This window comes from Phaenicophaeus curvirostris, chromosome 2 (genome assembly GCF_032191515.1).
Source record: "Phaenicophaeus curvirostris isolate KB17595 chromosome 2, BPBGC_Pcur_1.0, whole genome shotgun sequence".
NCBI lineage: Eukaryota > Metazoa > Chordata > Aves > Cuculiformes > Cuculidae > Phaenicophaeus > Phaenicophaeus curvirostris.
In genome coordinates, this window is record NC_091393.1 from 104,048,982 (window position 1) to 104,066,497 (window position 17,516).

Genomic DNA, 17,516 nt, shown 5'->3' on the forward strand with positions numbered 1-17,516 from the left:
ATAGTTGTGATTGTGAAGTGGGAACTTGCTGTTATTGTGGCCACCTGATGTTAATAAAGGGAGGTGTTTACCCATCATCTGATGCTAACCCTGTAAGAAGGCAGAACTCTGGTGATTAGATCACTTGATGCACGTTTGGTAGAAGGCACAGTTAATCTACATGGCATTTTTTTGTTGTGTGTCACTTATTTGCCCGTAAGCTTAGTTTCTGCTCAGAAGCCAAGTAGCTTATTTTTGTTCCTCAGAGGATTTAACTTTCCTTATGGGAAGACGCTATGGACTGCTGGTCTGTGATACGTATGTGCATCTTGTTTCTTGAATTCCTTATTTTCTTGTTATACTTGGTAAAAGAATAATGGAAAGTTTCTTGGAACTCACCTGTGTGAATTTTCTCTTTGTTTGCTTACTTTTAATAACAAAATGTGCCAAATAAAATTGTTCTGACTGTTCTGAAGAGATGCAGTGGCATTCATATTGCTGAGGGACTTTTTAATAGGAAGTGCCATTCTACAGCCATCCTCTGAAATGCTGCTTGGATCCTGTCTGTAGTGTTGTTGATCAAAATGGTTGGTTGCAAGAGAGAGGTGAGGCTGGCAGTAGGTTTCTGAAGCATTTAATGGCCTTTTAAGAACACCCTTGTAGTGGAAACTTATTTTGGCATTCTGGGAATTGTAATAGCATTGTAGCAGAGCCAGCATTAAGGTTATCTTCCTTGTCCATCTGTTCTTTCTGTAGTTGGCGGTTGGGTATTGCAGGGGAGCAGTACTGTCTTTCCTGCTTTTTACTCTGTAGCTGATCAAAAGAAGATGAAATGGCATCAACCTTGTCTCTGACTGTAGGCTTCGCAGTATCTGCATTGCTGGGCAACTTGCCTCAAGTGTAGTTTGCTTAAGTAAGTTTGGTTATGGATTTCTTCTTGGATAATGTGAAAAATGCTTCTTGCTGGAGACTTATGTTTCCATAAACAGAATATTTAAAGCAGCAAGCATTGTTTAAAATGGTTCTTCTGAACTTGCTTTCTCATTTCATGTTATTTGAAATAGGTAAAGAAATCTCCTGTGCAGTATAGTGCAGCTTGCTCTGCAAGTGCTGCCAGGTACCGATTTGCAGTAATTTCCATGAAGACCTGAGGTGACCAACAGCTGCATTTGTTAATAACCAAACTCCTGGATGCTTTAGTGACCCTAGCTCCAATATTCTCAAGACACTAAAAATGAAGTTCCTGATTTCACTTAAATGTAAAGCAATCTCCATCTTCTGTAGCAGCTTGCATACTTCCCTCAAAGATTTCCAAGTAGTTTACAGTCTGAGTTTCCTGAACTGGAAACTTCTGTTTATAAGCTTACCTGTGTGACTAAAAAGAGCCAAGTGAGAAAACCCAATGACTTGCTGTGGTTCTGCAGCATGATCTAATGACGTGAAAGGATGCTATTAATAGTTAATGTTCTTTATCGTGAATTTCTTAAATATTTGTTGAAATACCTTATTTAGAACAATGGCATCATAACAGGAGATGATTTAAATTGAGTTTGTGTAGGCAGCTGCTTTTCTCAGGAAATTCTTGTGAAGTTGTGTGCCCTTGTTTACTCTGCAGCAGGAAATTAGGCATCCAAGAACTTGACTCTCCTTGAAATAATTCCATTTAACTTTTAAATGGCCAAGTATGTTGTCTTTGCCACTTTGTGCCAAGAGGTAACAATTAACTTGCAACAATTTGACATCAACACACACAGGAGAGAAGCCATGGCCGTCCCTTCCTGTGGTTATGAGGAGTGTGAGGATACTGCACTGGTCTGCAAAAGCCTTTTAAGGTGTTTGTAGTTCTTGAATCTGTGGAAGAGTGGAACTTCATGGCGGTACTACATTTGTGTTTTGCTTAAATAATGGCTGGGCCGCTTCAGAAGAAGCATAACCCACAGGGTGAGGCAGGTGATTCTGCCCCTCTACTCTGTTCTGGTGAGACATCACCTGGAGTCCTGTGCTCAGTTCTGGAGTCAGCTCAGGAAGGACGTGGATCTGTTGGACCACATGAAGATGATCAGAGGGCTGGAGCACCTTCCCTGTAAGGGCAGGCTGAGTGAGTTAGGCTTCTTCAGCGTAGAGAAGAGAAGGCTCCGTTTTAAGCTGAAAGAGGGCAGATTTAAATTAGATAGTAGGAAGAATTTTTTTACCCTGTGAGGGTGGTGAGGCACTGGCACAGGTTACCCAGAGACACGGTGGTTGCCCCATCCCTGGGGGTGTTAAAGGCTGGGCTGGACGGGGCTTTGAACAACCTGATCCAGTGGAAGGTGCCCCTGCCCTTGGCAAGGGGGTTGGAACTGGGTAATCTTTAAGGTCCCTTCCAACCCAAACCATTATATGGCTATGAGTGGTTTGAGATCAGGGAGCCTGCTTGTGACGGTTTTTACTGTTGACAAATTAATAACTCTATACACTGAGAAGCAGACAATTTTTTTTTTTATATCAGCCCAAGAGGAGTTTCTGCAAATGTAGCTCACGATACTTGAGTCATGTCACAGATGCCATTCCTTTGAGTATTAATTTTGCTCTGTTTTCCTTTATTGTTAAATATTTGTATTAACAAGAGAGGCCCTTCAAAATCAATGCCTTGCTGTGGTAGGTCTGCAAGATAAAAGCAGTCTCTGTTTTGTTAGTTAGGCATTTTTCTCATTTCCTAAACGTGCAGAGGTGAAGTGGATTCTTAAACTTTATTTTTGCAACTGTTTTTAATTTTTTTTAAGAATAGCATACGCTCTCCAGCAAACTGATCCAGGAAACATTTTTTTATTTTCTAAAGACTGAAACTGCTACCTATCAGACTAATAGTCTCCTACTAAAGCTAGACTCTGTGTCAGCATGAAGTTTACTGTGTGTTTGTGTGTAGAAAATGAAATATTCAGACTTTTTTTCCAATACTGAGCTCATACATAAAAATAAGGGACTATCCTAATGGCAAGTCTGCCTCACCACAAACCTGTTAGTGATATTTGGAAGGAGTCACATGTGAGGCAGGATGGAAGGGTATGGAAGGATATGTCAGTTACCAAAAACCTGGTAATGAGGGAGAGAACACGTTCTTTCTGAGTTCTTCATTTATGCGACTAGTCCTCTGCTTTCTGTTGGCAAGTATGTTTTTTGGGAGAAAGAAAATGCTTTTCTTTTATAAATTACTTCTCTTGGAATTGTCAATTTAGTACTTTTTTTTTGTTTCAAACACTCTCCCCTTTTTCTCTGGAAATCTTTGCAGCTAACTTTGCTTTCGTTTTCTTAATCATCTGGGAAGTTTCTCTCCATTTTATCCAAAACTTTGGTATTAAATTTGTTTTATGCTAATTGTATCGATATCTTGTAGCAACACCAGTGTGCAATCGGCAAAAAACGAGGGTTTGAATTGATACCTCTTTGTCATGCTCATGTCAGTTTTTTTATTTTTAAACTAAACCGAAATTTATTTCTTGATGGTAAAGCTTCTGCTTCAATTGAAACCATGATTTAAAGTTTTAAAGTATGAGAGCACATGCTAATGAAAGGAGAAGCTACAGAATTGTTAGTGGGTGGCTTTTTGGGTGGGAATAATTGATTTGCAAAAATTCAAGGTATAATTTGCAGAATGCTTTTGGTTAAAAATAGGAATAAAATCAGAACGAATCACTTTGTGCATCACTTTATTCTGCTGTTCCCTAAATGCTTTTCCTTTTACTTTAAGAGGCGTTTGTATTAGGTGGATATTTAAAAACACACAAAAAAAAGTCAGAAGAGTGTGTGCTAGTGACCAGAACTGTTAACTTTCTCTCTTGTTTGCATGACTGCTGTTTGCCTGTTGTTGGTTTGGTGATGTGTATGCTTGAATACAATGTTGGCATTTTACTTGCATGCTGCAAGATCACCTGGGCAAGGTTAAGTCTGTCTGTAAAATTCTCTTTAAAAAAAGATTGGACTACTTCAATAACTAATAGAAAGTAATACCATTCACAAATAGCAAGTCTGTCTTGCTCTTAACTGTGATGAAGGTGGGTTACTAACCTGTACTGTTACAGACTTTTGGCAGATAAAATTTGGAGTAAGAGCTGCCTCCTCCTGGAGATGTAGTGTTTGTTTTGAGGTCTCATTCTTATGTATTTCATGAAATAATGTCTTCTGCTGGAAACAGTAGTTGAGCAGTTCATCTTTCTGAATTAATATTTTTATGATTTATAAAAACTGAAGATGACTTTGCTCAGATTTTATTTATATCTTTGGGTGAAGCTTTGCTGTAGAGAAGGCCCACTTAATATGTCAAGAAAGGAGTGTGAGTGTGCAGCTTTATGTGAAAATACACTTGCTTGGAGCTTGATGTATTCTGCAGCTTTTACTTGATTCTTCTAGTAGTGCACTGCTACTTTCTTTGTTGCCTAATTTCTTGCCATTGATATGGAAATAGGAAAAGCCACCCTCGGTGATCTGCACTTCTGTTAGAAATGAAGTAATTCCACTAAAAGTGCTTCACTACAAAGCTTATTGCACTCCTCAGCTGTTATCAGTGTGACCACTTAGGCAGTGGTTCTCCAGGCTGTTCTGCAAGTGTTGGCCAAAGTGGCTCACATGCTCCATGTGGCATTCCTTGAGCCTTGGACAGCCTCGCTGTATGCCAGGCTATGGTTTCTAAACACCGTTCCTTTCACAGTGTCATTTGAATTACAAGCTGGAGAGAATGGTTGGTTCAGTTGGCAGTCATGCTGTGGGAGTTGTAAAAGTCCTATTCTGTCCTCCCTACTAGCCTGGAGGTGTTACATAGGGCCCACAGAAGGGAAAAGTCCTTGTGTTTTCTTCCTTTCATTAGGAAAAAAATGCCTTTCTGCTGTGGGAGGAGGTAAAGAGGGTGGTTCTCCTTGGCTATTAGGAAATACTGCTTTTATGTAATCACTTTTCACACACTAGCTATGTGTGGAAAATAAAGTTTGGGTGTGGGCATAATAACCTTGCATTAAGAGAACCTGGGATTCAGTAACTGGCACTGCTATTGTGTATTTCTGTGTTGAGTAAATGGAAGCCAAACCTGAGAAGGAGTTTCTGCATTGTGCTTTCTTAATGGGGCACTGGAAAATCATTGCTTACACCCCTAAAACCAGTGTTTGTCACCAGAAAGTGAAACCTCTGTCTCTGGGTTTGGGAACTACTGAAAAGATTTTTAAGTTGAGAATTTTTGTTAGAGATTGCAGTTGCACTTTGGCCACCAAATGTACTGCACCTTCAGGGACGCGTTGTCCATTTTCCTCTTTACCTCCTTACTCTACTGGACTGTTCTTTCTTTGCCCTTCTTTTATTTCTATGTTTTCAGGATCCCCACTCCAGTGACTTGTTCTTGATTTCCCTTTTGGCTTCCCTGCAAGATCCTTTTCCTTTGGGCTCTCTGAGGTCTCTGTCTTCATGCTGCACAATCCGGTCTCATTGGGTCCATCCTGCTTTCTCTTCCCTCTTCTCTGCTCCAAAGTGTAGACCTCTTCCAGCAAATAAAGGTCATGCTGCCCTGATGTGGCCCGGAGGAGGTGAGAGCATGTGGTTTCAGGGAAGTTGCAGGCTGATGAGTCTCTGTTGCCGGCTTCTTGGTGAATTGCCCCATCACAGGTCCCTTGTGGCTTTGGACCTGGTGTGTGTCCTGCTCCCAGGGGAGCTTGCTGAGTAAAGAGATGAAGTGGTAGACTGGCATTGGCTCAAGCATGGAGTGTATGGACACTACTACTTCATTTAACCAACGAGTGGTTGGGTATTTCAGCAGGATCAGCATCCAGTAACTGCATGGAGGGGCACAGTTCTGCATTTGGGGTGAGGAGGTGTTGCTTGCTGGTCCATCCAGGCAAAATGTTGAGAGAAAAAGAGGGGGGTGCAGCTGCTTGGTGCAAACCCTAAGGCTTGCTAACCTAAAATCTAGAGCTCAGTAGTAACCATTGATGTACCAGGCGCTCTGGAAACAGAAGAAAAATCTGATGTTACTGCTAAAAACCTCATTTTGAGGGAAGCTTTCTGGAGTTACTGGTCCTAGGCTGCACCACTAATGAAGCCTCTTGTTTCACCCTCCCAACCTGGTGACTTGCTTACCTGTCTTGTGGGGTGGCGGGCCCCTTGCAAGCAGTCTGCTTGCAGAAGGCATCCCAGCAAGCCAGGGCACGTCCAGTCAAGCATCTCTTGAAAAAAGGGGCGTACAGTGATACTTGGCAGTGTACAGATCAGTGTTGCAGTTCTGTGACTTAGTGTCACATATTGATCAGTTGTCCTCCAGCGGGGTTTTTGTCCTTAAAAGCTTTTGCTGTAACACTGCTTTAATGTGTTCTAAATTTGGAATTGAGGTTTCTCTCTATGTGGTCCCTAATGGGAAAGTGTAATTTCTAGAAAACTCAACAAATCCCTTTGGCTCTGCAGGAGTTGAGGGAAGCCTCTAAAGAGAGTCCTGCACTCCAGTTTTATTACTGTGTTTTCTTATATCTTGCTTTATTTTGTGGATTATAAACATCACTTGGAGACGAGTGTTCTGTGAAACAAAACAACCAACAGTATATTGTGACAGGAAATGCAAGTTGTGAGGAGACTTGATTTTTGGATGACTGCAGGTGGGAATAACTGGAGTAACCCAGGCAGGTCATGAGTATCTTGAAGTGGTATTGCTTTTGCAGAAAGGCTTGGTTCAATTCTGAAAGAAACATTACCTTAATGCCTTGCTTTACTGGAATTTTATGTATGTGCTGCTGGGTCTACCATATTCTCACTTCTTGCCTTTTATCTTTTAAAATCAATTGCTTGTATTTTTCTTTGCTTTTCATTAAAAAAATAAGTTCTTAACTTTTTCAATACTTGTCTAGGTGAATAATAAAACTGAAGATTGTTGATGTCTCTGCTGGAAATTCAAAACCTAATTGGCATGCTTTAATATAATTTTGCACTCGGCTAATACAATTAATATAAATTGCAAATGTTCTTCTGCAGCTCAAACTTAAACTTTACACACTGTTCTGAACGAAATATATTTATCTAAATGTTGTTGATTTTACATTAACGTACTACTAACAGGCCACAATGGACCTGGGAAAAATACTGCTGCTGAGACAGAAATCTAAAGGAAGGCCGGTTTTGATTTGCCTGCTTCCTAATGATGGCTGATATTGCTGCTTCTAGAGTGGCTTTTTATTAAATGCTTCATGCAGCCTAGTGAAGTGTCATAGTTGTATGCTTTTATTTCCAATGGTCTGCAATATGAGACTGGGACTGTCTGGCTTCTCACCATCATGCAGTAGTGAATGAAGGTGACTTCCTCAGTTTGGAGGAGGGTATCCTTCCTTGTATTTACTTAGGTCTTTGAATGGAAATGGGAGAGCAGAGATTGTCTTGTGAAATACTAGGGTTAAAACAAATTCAGCAAAGCAAAATATGGTCCTTGGATCATGCCAGAGAAGCCTTAAAAATGCCTTTGTTTGGAAGCTTGTCTGCATTATAACACCTCAAAAATAGTAAAGATATAAACATAAAGCAAATAGTACGGTGATTTAGGATAGAATATAATTGCCTGTTACTGGTTTGATCAGGACTAGCATGCCCTATCAGTGCTGTGTTTGTGGGCATTGCCAAAGCTTACTTCAGTCATTTTATCTTTTCACTATTTTTGGTTGAGTCTCTGTTTCTGCTGTTCTCACACAACTTAACTGGTGTTAGCAGATCTACTGACAAAGCAAGCTGGTTAAGGACTGTGTGTCATTAACAGTGGCAGGTTTTTTTCTGATGCTAGAGACACTGTAGCAGCTCGGCACTGTGGAAATGTGGAGAATGAAAATGAAAAGTGTCTGCACTGGTGTATCTTACTGTTAAGTTTGGTCCCTGGCTTTAAGGGTGAAGGTCTGTCAGTGAAGACCCTATTGTACATGGGAGAGGCAGTGCTCAGAATTCTCCGATTTACCTGGCTTGTCTCTTATTCTGTGGTTGTCTGTGGGTGTAGATGTTGGTTATGGGTCCATTTGATTTACTGGGAACTGACTACTTGCGTGCTTTCTCCCCTCTTCAACCTCATCTTTATTTCTGCTGAGGTTATTTGTTTGTTTTTCAGATGAGACCCTTTTTGCTCTTCCTGCTACATCTGCGCCTCTGATGCACTCCTCTGCAGGCAAGTTCTTTCTGCTCACCTTTGTCTGAATACATCCTGCATTTCTGATCTGATCTCATTAACTCTTTCCAATTAGTCTGCCTTTACTAAAAGTCAGCATGGGTCCAAGAATGGCCTCTATCACAGTTTTCAATTTTGACTTTTCAGTTGATCTGTTCGACGCTGTAATACACATTTATTTCTTTACATGGTAAACTGTTTTATGAACAAGCTGCAGCCATCTGTGAATTCTTGGACCCTTGATGTAGGAGAGAAGTTGATACTATTAACAGGTTAACACATTAAAACATAGTTGCTTTACTGATATAGCAGAAAGATTTAATCCGTAGTAACTTTCTGCAGTATTTTATGTAAGTAAAATTTGTTCATGCAGTATTTATCTAGTGGCTAATGTTAGTTATACTGTCTACCAAATTCCCATTTAAAAGTGTCCAAAATTCTTGCTGGCATGCACATTTGTGCATATGTGCATGCCCAAGCATACACACGTACTCTCTCTCTGTGTCTCACCTTGTCACCCCTCCCTCCCTTTCTCACTTCATTAATATTACCTGCTGTACTTGGATGCTCTGTACCTGTCTGGCATCTTCAGCTGTACTGTGATCTGTGTGCTGCATAAAGTTGCTGCTTCTCTAGCCTCTTGCATAGTTCTCTGCTAGAAGAGGTGAAATAGAATAGTATACTTTAACTGCTACTTTTGCTTTAACGGCTAGTAGTATTTATGATAGAACTTGGAGGAACCTCTTAATAACTAACATCATGTGAATCTGTCATGAAAGTTTGCATTGACTTTAAGAGCACTTGCATTCTCTAACTTTCCTTTCTGTCCATGGTCACAGAAAAAGTTACGGACTTGCAGGAGCAGCCAGGTAGCGCTAAGTCGCTTGGTCAAGAGGATTTTACTGCAGTCCCGCTTGATACTACTCCTTCTCTTCCCTCCTTCTCTCCTATCTCAGCTGATCCCTTTAAAGAGCACACAGCCTTTGATACACTCTCAGATGGATTACCTTCGAAAGGCATTTACAAAGAAAGTACGAGTGGGGTTTATGATGGAACTATGGAAAATGCAAGAAATCCATTTCTTGCAGAGGGAAATAAAAAAGACTTTTCAGATATGAAATACTCAGAGCCCCCATTAACTGAAGTAGAAGCAGCCATTTTATCTCATGCTAAAGAAGAAACACAGCTAGAGGGCCCTAAAGAATTACCTAACCTGGAGAAAATGTCTGCAGAACAGCTGAAAATATCTCCAGAAACTCCTCAAGATTTGTCTGACAAAAGCGAGGAAGATCTCTTTTATAACAAAGACAAATACAGAGGTGATGATGGTGGTGAAAAGGGAGCATTGAAAGACGACCCTCTTAGGAGGGAAGAATATGCAGATTTCAAACCAATTGAGCCAATATGGGAAGTAAAAGGTACTAGTCATGGACTGGGCAGCATGAGAGAGGATGTTGGAAGTAAGATAGATGCCAAACTAGAAAGCAGTTTAGATGAAAAATTTGGTGTGGATAAGCTGAATGTGCAGAAGGATTACGATAGAGAGAGTGAAGGCAGCACTGAAGATCGCTCTTTCCCAAGTACTCCAGAAGCTGTAAAAGAACCTTCACAGGCTTACATCACCTGTACTAAATTTGAATCCTCTACACGTCCCGATGGTAACAAAGTCACATCTCTTTCTCCGCTAGAGGAAGGCACTTCAGAAAATAGAACCGATGACGAGAAAAAAATAGCAGAAATGAAAGCTCAGACGAGCACAGAACAAGGGGATTTTATCACTCGAGCAGTTGCCAAGCAGGAAGGCCAGGAAGCTGACTATGCGAAAACAGAGAGTTTATCAACAGTGCCATCTGACACCGCAGCAAATATGCCTGAAGGTCTTACTCCTGATCTGGTACAAGAAGCATATGAAAGTGAAATGCATGATGTGGCATGTACAAAACTTGCTTATGAAACAAAGATTGATTTAGTTCAAACCTCCGAGTCAGTACAAGAGACTCTGAAACCTGTAACACAACTCTGTCCCTCATTTGAAGGATCGGAAGCTGCTCCATCGCCAATACTGCCAGATATTGTTATGGAAGCCCCACTAAGCACTGGGACTGCTGGTGCAGAAGCATCTGCTGTGCAGCTTGATGCTTCCCCTTTAGAAACATTTATTCCTGCTGCTAATTATGAGAATGTAAAAGAAGAGACTGAAAAAACTCCTTTATACCAAGAGGCAGTGAATGTACCACTGACACAGACCCAAGAAGCAGAAGAGGAATTAGCATTTAAAAAACCTGATCACGAGGGTAGTGCTGGTCCTGAAGATACAGAGACTCCATATATATCTATTGCCTGTGACTTAATTAAAGAAACAAAGGTCTCTGCTGAATCTACTTCTCCATCCTTTACAGATTATTCAAAGACACTGGTAACAGAATGCGTTTCTCAGAATGTGCCTGAACACAAGGAACTTGCTGAAAAACAGTCTCCGCAGTTTGGAAAATCTGACTTGTTTAATAGCCAGGTGATACCCGACTTTACAGAGAAAGTGAGTGAAGATCCATCTCTCATCTTGAAAAGCAAATCAACTGAGAACATTGTAGCTGATGATGAACATGAGGAAGGACTGGCGGATTCAGTAGCTGCCACAGGCAAGCCTTATCTGGAGTCTTTCCAACCTGAACTGGACTCTTCCGAAATTGTTGCAACTGTGCCGTCTGAGCCAACACCTACAAAAATAGCCAAGGCAGAGAGGATTCCTCTTCAAATGGAGGAGCTGAATGCTATGGCTTATTCAGCTGATGTATCTGTTGCTATGGAACAAAAAACAGGAGACAATAAAGCTTTTTCACCCATGGACTCTTCCCCAGTCTCAGTGGAAGAAGACTTTGTGATGTTAGCCTATCCTAAAACTGCTCCCGAGTTTGTGGCAGAAGCTACTGACAGAGAAGTAATGCACAAAGAAGAAAGTGAAGATACTGGTAAGGTGATCAAAGGTGAGAAGAAGCAGTTGCCTTGCCCAGAGCTACCCTGTGATCTGTCTATAAAGAATGTAGAAGTAAAAACTGAGGAAGATGCTAATGCCTTGAAAAAGTCCTTGGAGGCTGTGGACAGAGAAGTGCCTGCAGTATCCGTGATGTCCTTACCAGTCACAGATACTTCACCTCTATCTGCTGAAAAAGAGATAGTCAGTGTAGTAAAATCAGAAGCTTTTGAGAAGAAAGCTGAGCAAGAATCTCCTCCTGTTAAAGAAAAGGAAAAGCCTACTACTGTATTTTCAGCAAAGCTGAATAAATCTTCAGGTAATCTGTGTATGCTGTCTTGCAGTTCGCTAATCCGCATAATTCTTTAGCTAAACTTAAACATGTCGTGACTTATTCTATTTTAAGTCACTTTCTGTAAACTTCTTTGTCAGCTGAGGTTAACAGAAAATACTAGTGACTGTGCTTTTACCTCTTGCATTCTGATTGCTTTAGTACTTCTTTTTTTTCTATTTATTAGGGACGGACTCAGTTGTCTCCAGTTTTCTCCTTCAGTTCTACTGCTGATGATCTGTTGATACAGAAATAAGTCACTGCTCACTGCAAGCTCTTCTGTGGTTGTCTACAGGCTGGGCATTAGGTCGCCTGCCAGACTTTCTCTTAATATGTGATAGTAAACCAAGAATGGTGTTTCAGTTTGCTGTGTATACATGATTTGAAGAGGCACATCTGTCTTTTCATACACAGCTTAGGCTTTGAAACTTAAGAAAATACCCTTGCTGCTCCTGTACATGTCTGGAATCTGGAAAAGAACCTGTGCATCTCCACTCAGGTGACTTGCAGCTTGCCTTCAAGGCCAGTGGTTTAAAATAAATGGTGCACATAAGGGAGCTTTGTGTTCAGGTTACCAGGAAAGTGGCTGCTATAAAGTTCAGTATCCTGCAAACGTTAACATTGGTTTATATGCAGCACATATATTAATTTCCTTTTTTCTTTTCAGGTGAGCTTGCACTTCAATGTAGCTAATTTTTCTTGAGTTAAGTGTAGTTAAAGTAGCAGAAGGTTAAAGGAAGGATAAAACCATTATTGTGTTGCATTCCATTCTCTAAATTGAATGCCTCATAAAATTCCAGCTCTTTGTAGACCAGAGGAATACTTTGCTTTTTGATGTCGCAATACTCTGCTGCTACTTAAGTCTTGCACCAGAAGCATTCCTGCTAAAATCCAGCTACTGCAGGAAGGACAATTACTCTGTTCTAAATAGAAACACAAATATTAGTCTGTTTGTGCAGTAGCTGCAAGGTACAGTTAGTAAAACACTACATTCCTTACGTATGTCTTCCACATCAACTGTGTTTTGGAAGGGAGTAACAGGCTTATGTTGAGGGGAACATCAGGGTTTTGGTGCAATCAAAACAGGGTTTGGAAAATAAGGTAGAAGATGCATTCTTTTATGTTTAACTTTGCATAATAGTTGCTATTCCTTGTGTCCCGCTGCTCCTACACATACAGGTAGGCAGAAAGGAGAGAGGTTTCCCTTTTCTCTTGCAATGAGATTTCATTATAGTTACACTGTTAACAACACTCTCTTCTGTGAAGACTTGACCTGTCTGGAGAACGCTGTCCTTGTGCTCAGCTTCCAGCATATAGCACTGTCTGGCGAACAGCTGCTCTATATCTTATACTTTGTGTCGGGGATTAATTGTTTGGAGATCAGATGACTTATAAAACAAAAAAGAACATGACTCTTGGCATGCTAGCTTCTTTGTTAGTTCTTTTAACAGGAAGACTTTGCAGAGATCTGTTTAATCATTGCATGGATGTAGTAGACTGCTTTGGGTCTGAGGAGGACACAGCTGCTGCTCTTCTGCCTATGGAAACTGCTGGAGGAGCTCCACATAAAACCATTTGCCATGGCAGGAGAGGAAGGAGTTGATCAGCGTCTTCATTCTCCCACTGTGGCACAGTGCTGGGACAGGGCTCACATCTGTCTGGCACTAGTGTCAGTTGAGGGGCAGAAGCTGGCCCAGGCACAGGGCCGGGTGTGTGGGAAATGGGGGAACTGTCAACAGGCTTTTTTTATCAGTGTTGTGCTTGCTCTGTATAGCAGTTGCAGTTTTACTTATTGATGTGCCGTGTTTTTTTGTTGCAAAAAAAAATTTTTTTTGCTTTACTCTGGAGTAGCATCCTCAAAGAGGAGAATACTAACTGAAAACCATGGCTCTTTATTTCTAGTTTCTTTTTCCCCACAGTCCATACTGTTCACTGTTTTGCTTACTTCTGCTGTACTGCAGAATGTAGAACTGGACTTCTGAGGCCTGTCTGAAGACTCTGATGGCAAGCCATGAATAAAATCAGTTGTCTGCTTTAATACTACACTACTCAAGCACAATTTCAAAGTCGTACCAAAGAACTAACATGTATACTTGTCTTCCACACTCTCAGAAGGGAAGGATAATTAATCACAAGGCTAGGAAATGGATCTGTGCATGTGTTTGGCCTTCTAAGTCAGCTGTTATTTTGTTTTTTCTGTCTTCCTGTCAGTGGAACTGAAATAGATTTTACAATGTCTCAAGTCTCAAGGTGGCATGACTAATGCTTGTTTAAACATTATTCTGAACTGCGTTACTGGGGCTCTTAAGGTTCTTCAGCGCTTACTTAACAGTGCTCTTTTTTGAAAGATAACCTAAATGCCCAGCATGTCTATGTATTTCCTGAAACTGCAACTTCCAGAAGTCTCAGGGGACTGCAGGGAGCTGACAAACTCTTAAAAAGAGTTGCAGGTTGGTTGTGGTTTTTTTTGGCTTTTTTCACTCGACCACTCCAATAAAGTAAATGTAAAGTTTTAAATGGCCTTGCAGGTGGAACTATGTTTGCTTAATGCTGCCTGGCGCACACCCTTGGGTAACTTATTCTGTTTTGTAGTGGTATTGGACTACAAGGACCTTGTGCTTAATAGCTCTACAGATTTAAAAAACAAACCAAAATGAATTGAGAACCATAGTTCCCTATAAGGAACGTCCTCTCTTTGTAAGGTGCTCCTATTTGTGAGTTTCAACAGCACACAGCACTTCTTCCCCCACAACACCAGCAATTCCTGCTGTCCTGGATACAAAGATCCTTTGTTTTTTTCATTTTTCCTTCCATCTCTCCCTGTGCTGCTTTCAGCTTCTTAAGAGATAACCCTGCTGCTTCACTCTCACCAGACTTCAGTGTACGTATTTATGATGTCCATCAAATGCTGCCTCTTAAGGTGTGATTTTGGGGGCAGCTGTTACCTGGTGGTCCATCTGCTGTGGACCTGTGCCCCAGCCTCTGCTCAGGCTGGTGCTGGTGAGGGATGCAGAGCCACACCAGGACACTGCAGTAGGACTGGGAGTTGCATGGGAAGGCGGGCTCTGAAAAGAAGGCTTTGATGCCATCTAGTGCTTGAGAATGACCCACAACTCGAGAACACAAAGCCTTTCAGGAGATTACGTCCCAACCTTTGAGAAACAAAGCTGCTAAAAATCAATTTAATATTCCCAGAGTTAAAAACTAAATGTGTATTGCATATCTTGGCCCTTCTGTTGTACAGACTTACTTCACTGAGAAGCCCTTGTTTACTTTTGGATGGAGAATGTTAATGTGTTAATTCTCATAAATAGGCTAGAAAACCACGCCTTCCATGAAGCTTTGTGATTGGTAAGATATGGAGGATTTTGTTACTGAATTACAAAACCAAAGTATACTGTAGAACCCCCCCAAAATCTAAACCTCTGACTGTGACAGAAAGTTGTGTGCCACAATTTAACCACGTTGCCAGTTTAAATCTTTCAGTATATTCATGTGGAGTGTTGCAATAATTTAAAATGGTGTTGAGACCTTGACTGTTGAGGCAGTCTGTTTCACAGAACACCCCAGTTTCATGGTGTTTTTGAACATCAGGCTCTGTAGACATTCATTTCAGATAAAATGATGTTTTCATATACGCTACAGGACACTCTTGAGTTACAGAAATACAGTCATTACCAGTATCTTGCATATGCCAGGTTTTCTTGAGAGGGTTAATTCAAAGGTGAAGTCCAAGTGGGAGATGTACTTTGAGAAAGTGGCTGAGTGGTAGCAATGATGAAGCTTTTCTTTTTACTCCTGAATCAAGGGGGTGGAAATAAAATGCTTTCTGTGATTCTTTAATAGCTAACTGGGTCAGTACAGTTACATGAAGCTTAAAAGAAGGTAGAAATGCTGCTTTATGCCAGCACTACACCCATTTGGTTCATTTCTGTATTTTTTAGTTAGTTAGGTGGAGCCATGCAGTAGATGGGAAGCGTTTGGTTTGGTTTGTTGCCTTTTACTGGAGGAGAAGATTTTGGAATGCCTCTGAAGTTTTTCAGAAGCAGATTATTTGTAAAATATGATTTATTTCAGTATAAGGTCTTGATTTAATTTCATTTGATTTTATTCTTGGATTATTTGACTGTTCAGGTCTTCTCCTATACTCCCAGGTAAATAATAATAAATGCAGACTTCTGGTTTAGGATGGAGAATTTGAGAAATAAGGGGGGAATCCCCCCCAACAATAACTTTGAGTGAATTTTTTTCTGAAGACTTAGACCTGCTGTGTTCTGTGAGACCTCTCATGGTGCCCCTGTCAAGAGGCAGAAGCTTGTAGAGCTAAGGCTCCTAATGAAGCAAGGCCTTGGGAATCTACTGGCAGAGTTACCAAGAAAATGGAGTGCTTGTGGTAAGTTACCAACCTTCCCAGAAGCACGGACAGGCAACCGGCTTTGAATGAGGCTTTGGATGAGAGCAGAAGTAGGTAGTCATCCAAAATGCTGTTCTCTGGGAAGTCAGAAATGCTCTTCAGTGCAGACTTGCTGTTTATCAGTCTTATCTGCTCAGGGTGAGCGTAGTACTGTCCCTGCAGGCATAGAGCCCCTTTGAAGGTAAGTGCATTGAGTAGAAGAACACGTTTAGAGCTGATGGTGTCTCTTATCAGTTATCTAGGTGATTTGGTAACACTATGTGATAAGTAGCCTGTTAGATGGATAGGTTTTGTTTAAATGTTGGTATAGAAACAGGCATGCCATTTCCCTAATGGAAGAATAAAGCTTATGCAGAAGTTTGCTGGCAGTGCTGGTGCTCAGTTTATTTGCAGAATAGGGTTACCTAGGTGTATCTTGCTTGAAATAAGAGATGTGAGCACAGACGGATATAAGCTTCGTTTTAGGTATCATTTGCATGAAGTGGTAATAGGAGTGAACATGAGTATATGCAAAGAAGAGGATCCTGAGGGCAGGGAGAAGATCCTGTGGAGGGAGTTAGTGGCTCATGGGAGGGTAGGGACAGGTAACTCGGCTGCGTGCTTGTCCATGATCTGGCTAATTTTGATTTGCTGTTGCTGCTTGTGTGGTTACAACAAAATGTCTGGTTAGGAGTGTGTTGCATAAGTGCATGATATTAAGTATATAATGGAAAGAATATGAACATGAAGGGGCTTTAATTGTGTATGTTTAGAAGCTTGACAATTAGTGGAAAGAACGTTCTGAAAAGCATAAATTTTTGTACTAATTCAGTGACAGTGCTGTCATCCAAACAAATGTGGAGCCAGAATCACAGATTTGGGTGGTTTCCAGTTGATCTTCAGAATTTCAGCTCAAAGACAGAAGCAGATTTTCAGAGATGTTCTGTGTTTTTTGTGGAATGCAACTCTTTGGATTTTCTCACACCATGGTGTTTGAACATACCCTACCATTTCCTTTCTGCAGTACGTCTTTTGATTTACCCGTTGAAACTGTGGATGCAATGCAGATCTCTGTGCAAGGTGAAAATGAATGTCACTGGTCTTGCTGTCAAAGAAGGCCTTAGCTTTATATAGCAATTGAAGCAACCAACAGGGCTTTCAGGTAGCTTTGTGGCAGTCTTTCTCCATTTAAGATTGTTTGAGTGACAAGTAAAATTGTCTGATTAAGGACTGAATCAGAATCTCCATCCCAGCCAGTCTACTGTGTTTTTGTGGAGATGCGTGAATGTCCTTTTCTACTTGTTTAGAAAATGGTGTCTGGAATTTTTAAGAGGTTTTGGAGCAACACAGGGGAGTTTTTAGTGTTCTATTGTCAGCCCCAGATTAATATGAGGAGGTATATATAACCTGCATATTAAGAGAGACTCCAAACTAGAAGAGCAAACAGGATGACAAACATCTTTCTCACACTTTTCTTTTGGGTTTTGCATTTGTAGTTGATGCTTGGCTCATGTTTGTACAATACTCTCTATATGTTAGTAGTGTAAAGTTTGATTTTCAGGTCTGCATTTGATTGTCAGGTCTGCAGCTGTCAGCCTAGGACGCTGATGTACAATGAAGAAAGGGAGGTGATTGTAGGAATTCAGTAGAAGAGATAACACAGGTTTGAGAAGAACAGTTGAGAGATGGCACCAAG

The 17,516-nt window shown here is 40.9% G+C and overlaps 1 protein-coding gene across 8 annotated transcripts in view; it reads left to right on the forward strand.

Annotated features, from left to right (window-relative positions):
* Positions 1-17,516, forward strand: part of RTN4 (reticulon 4) — a 101,437-nt gene that overhangs the window by 62,435 nt on the left and 21,486 nt on the right. For 4 of the 8 annotated variants that reach the window (XM_069850249.1, XM_069850248.1, XM_069850250.1 and 1 more), the window contains 2 exons: positions 8,069-8,125; positions 8,965-11,415. The exons of 1 other annotated variant lie outside the window; for it this stretch is intronic. In XM_069850249.1, coding sequence (XP_069706350.1) covers positions 8,069-8,125; positions 8,965-11,415 — 2,508 coding nt within the window. The remainder of the gene's footprint in view (positions 1-8,068; positions 8,126-8,964; positions 11,416-17,516) is intronic. 3 more of the 8 variants (XM_069850256.1, XM_069850255.1, XM_069850253.1) reach the window with 1 other exon arrangement.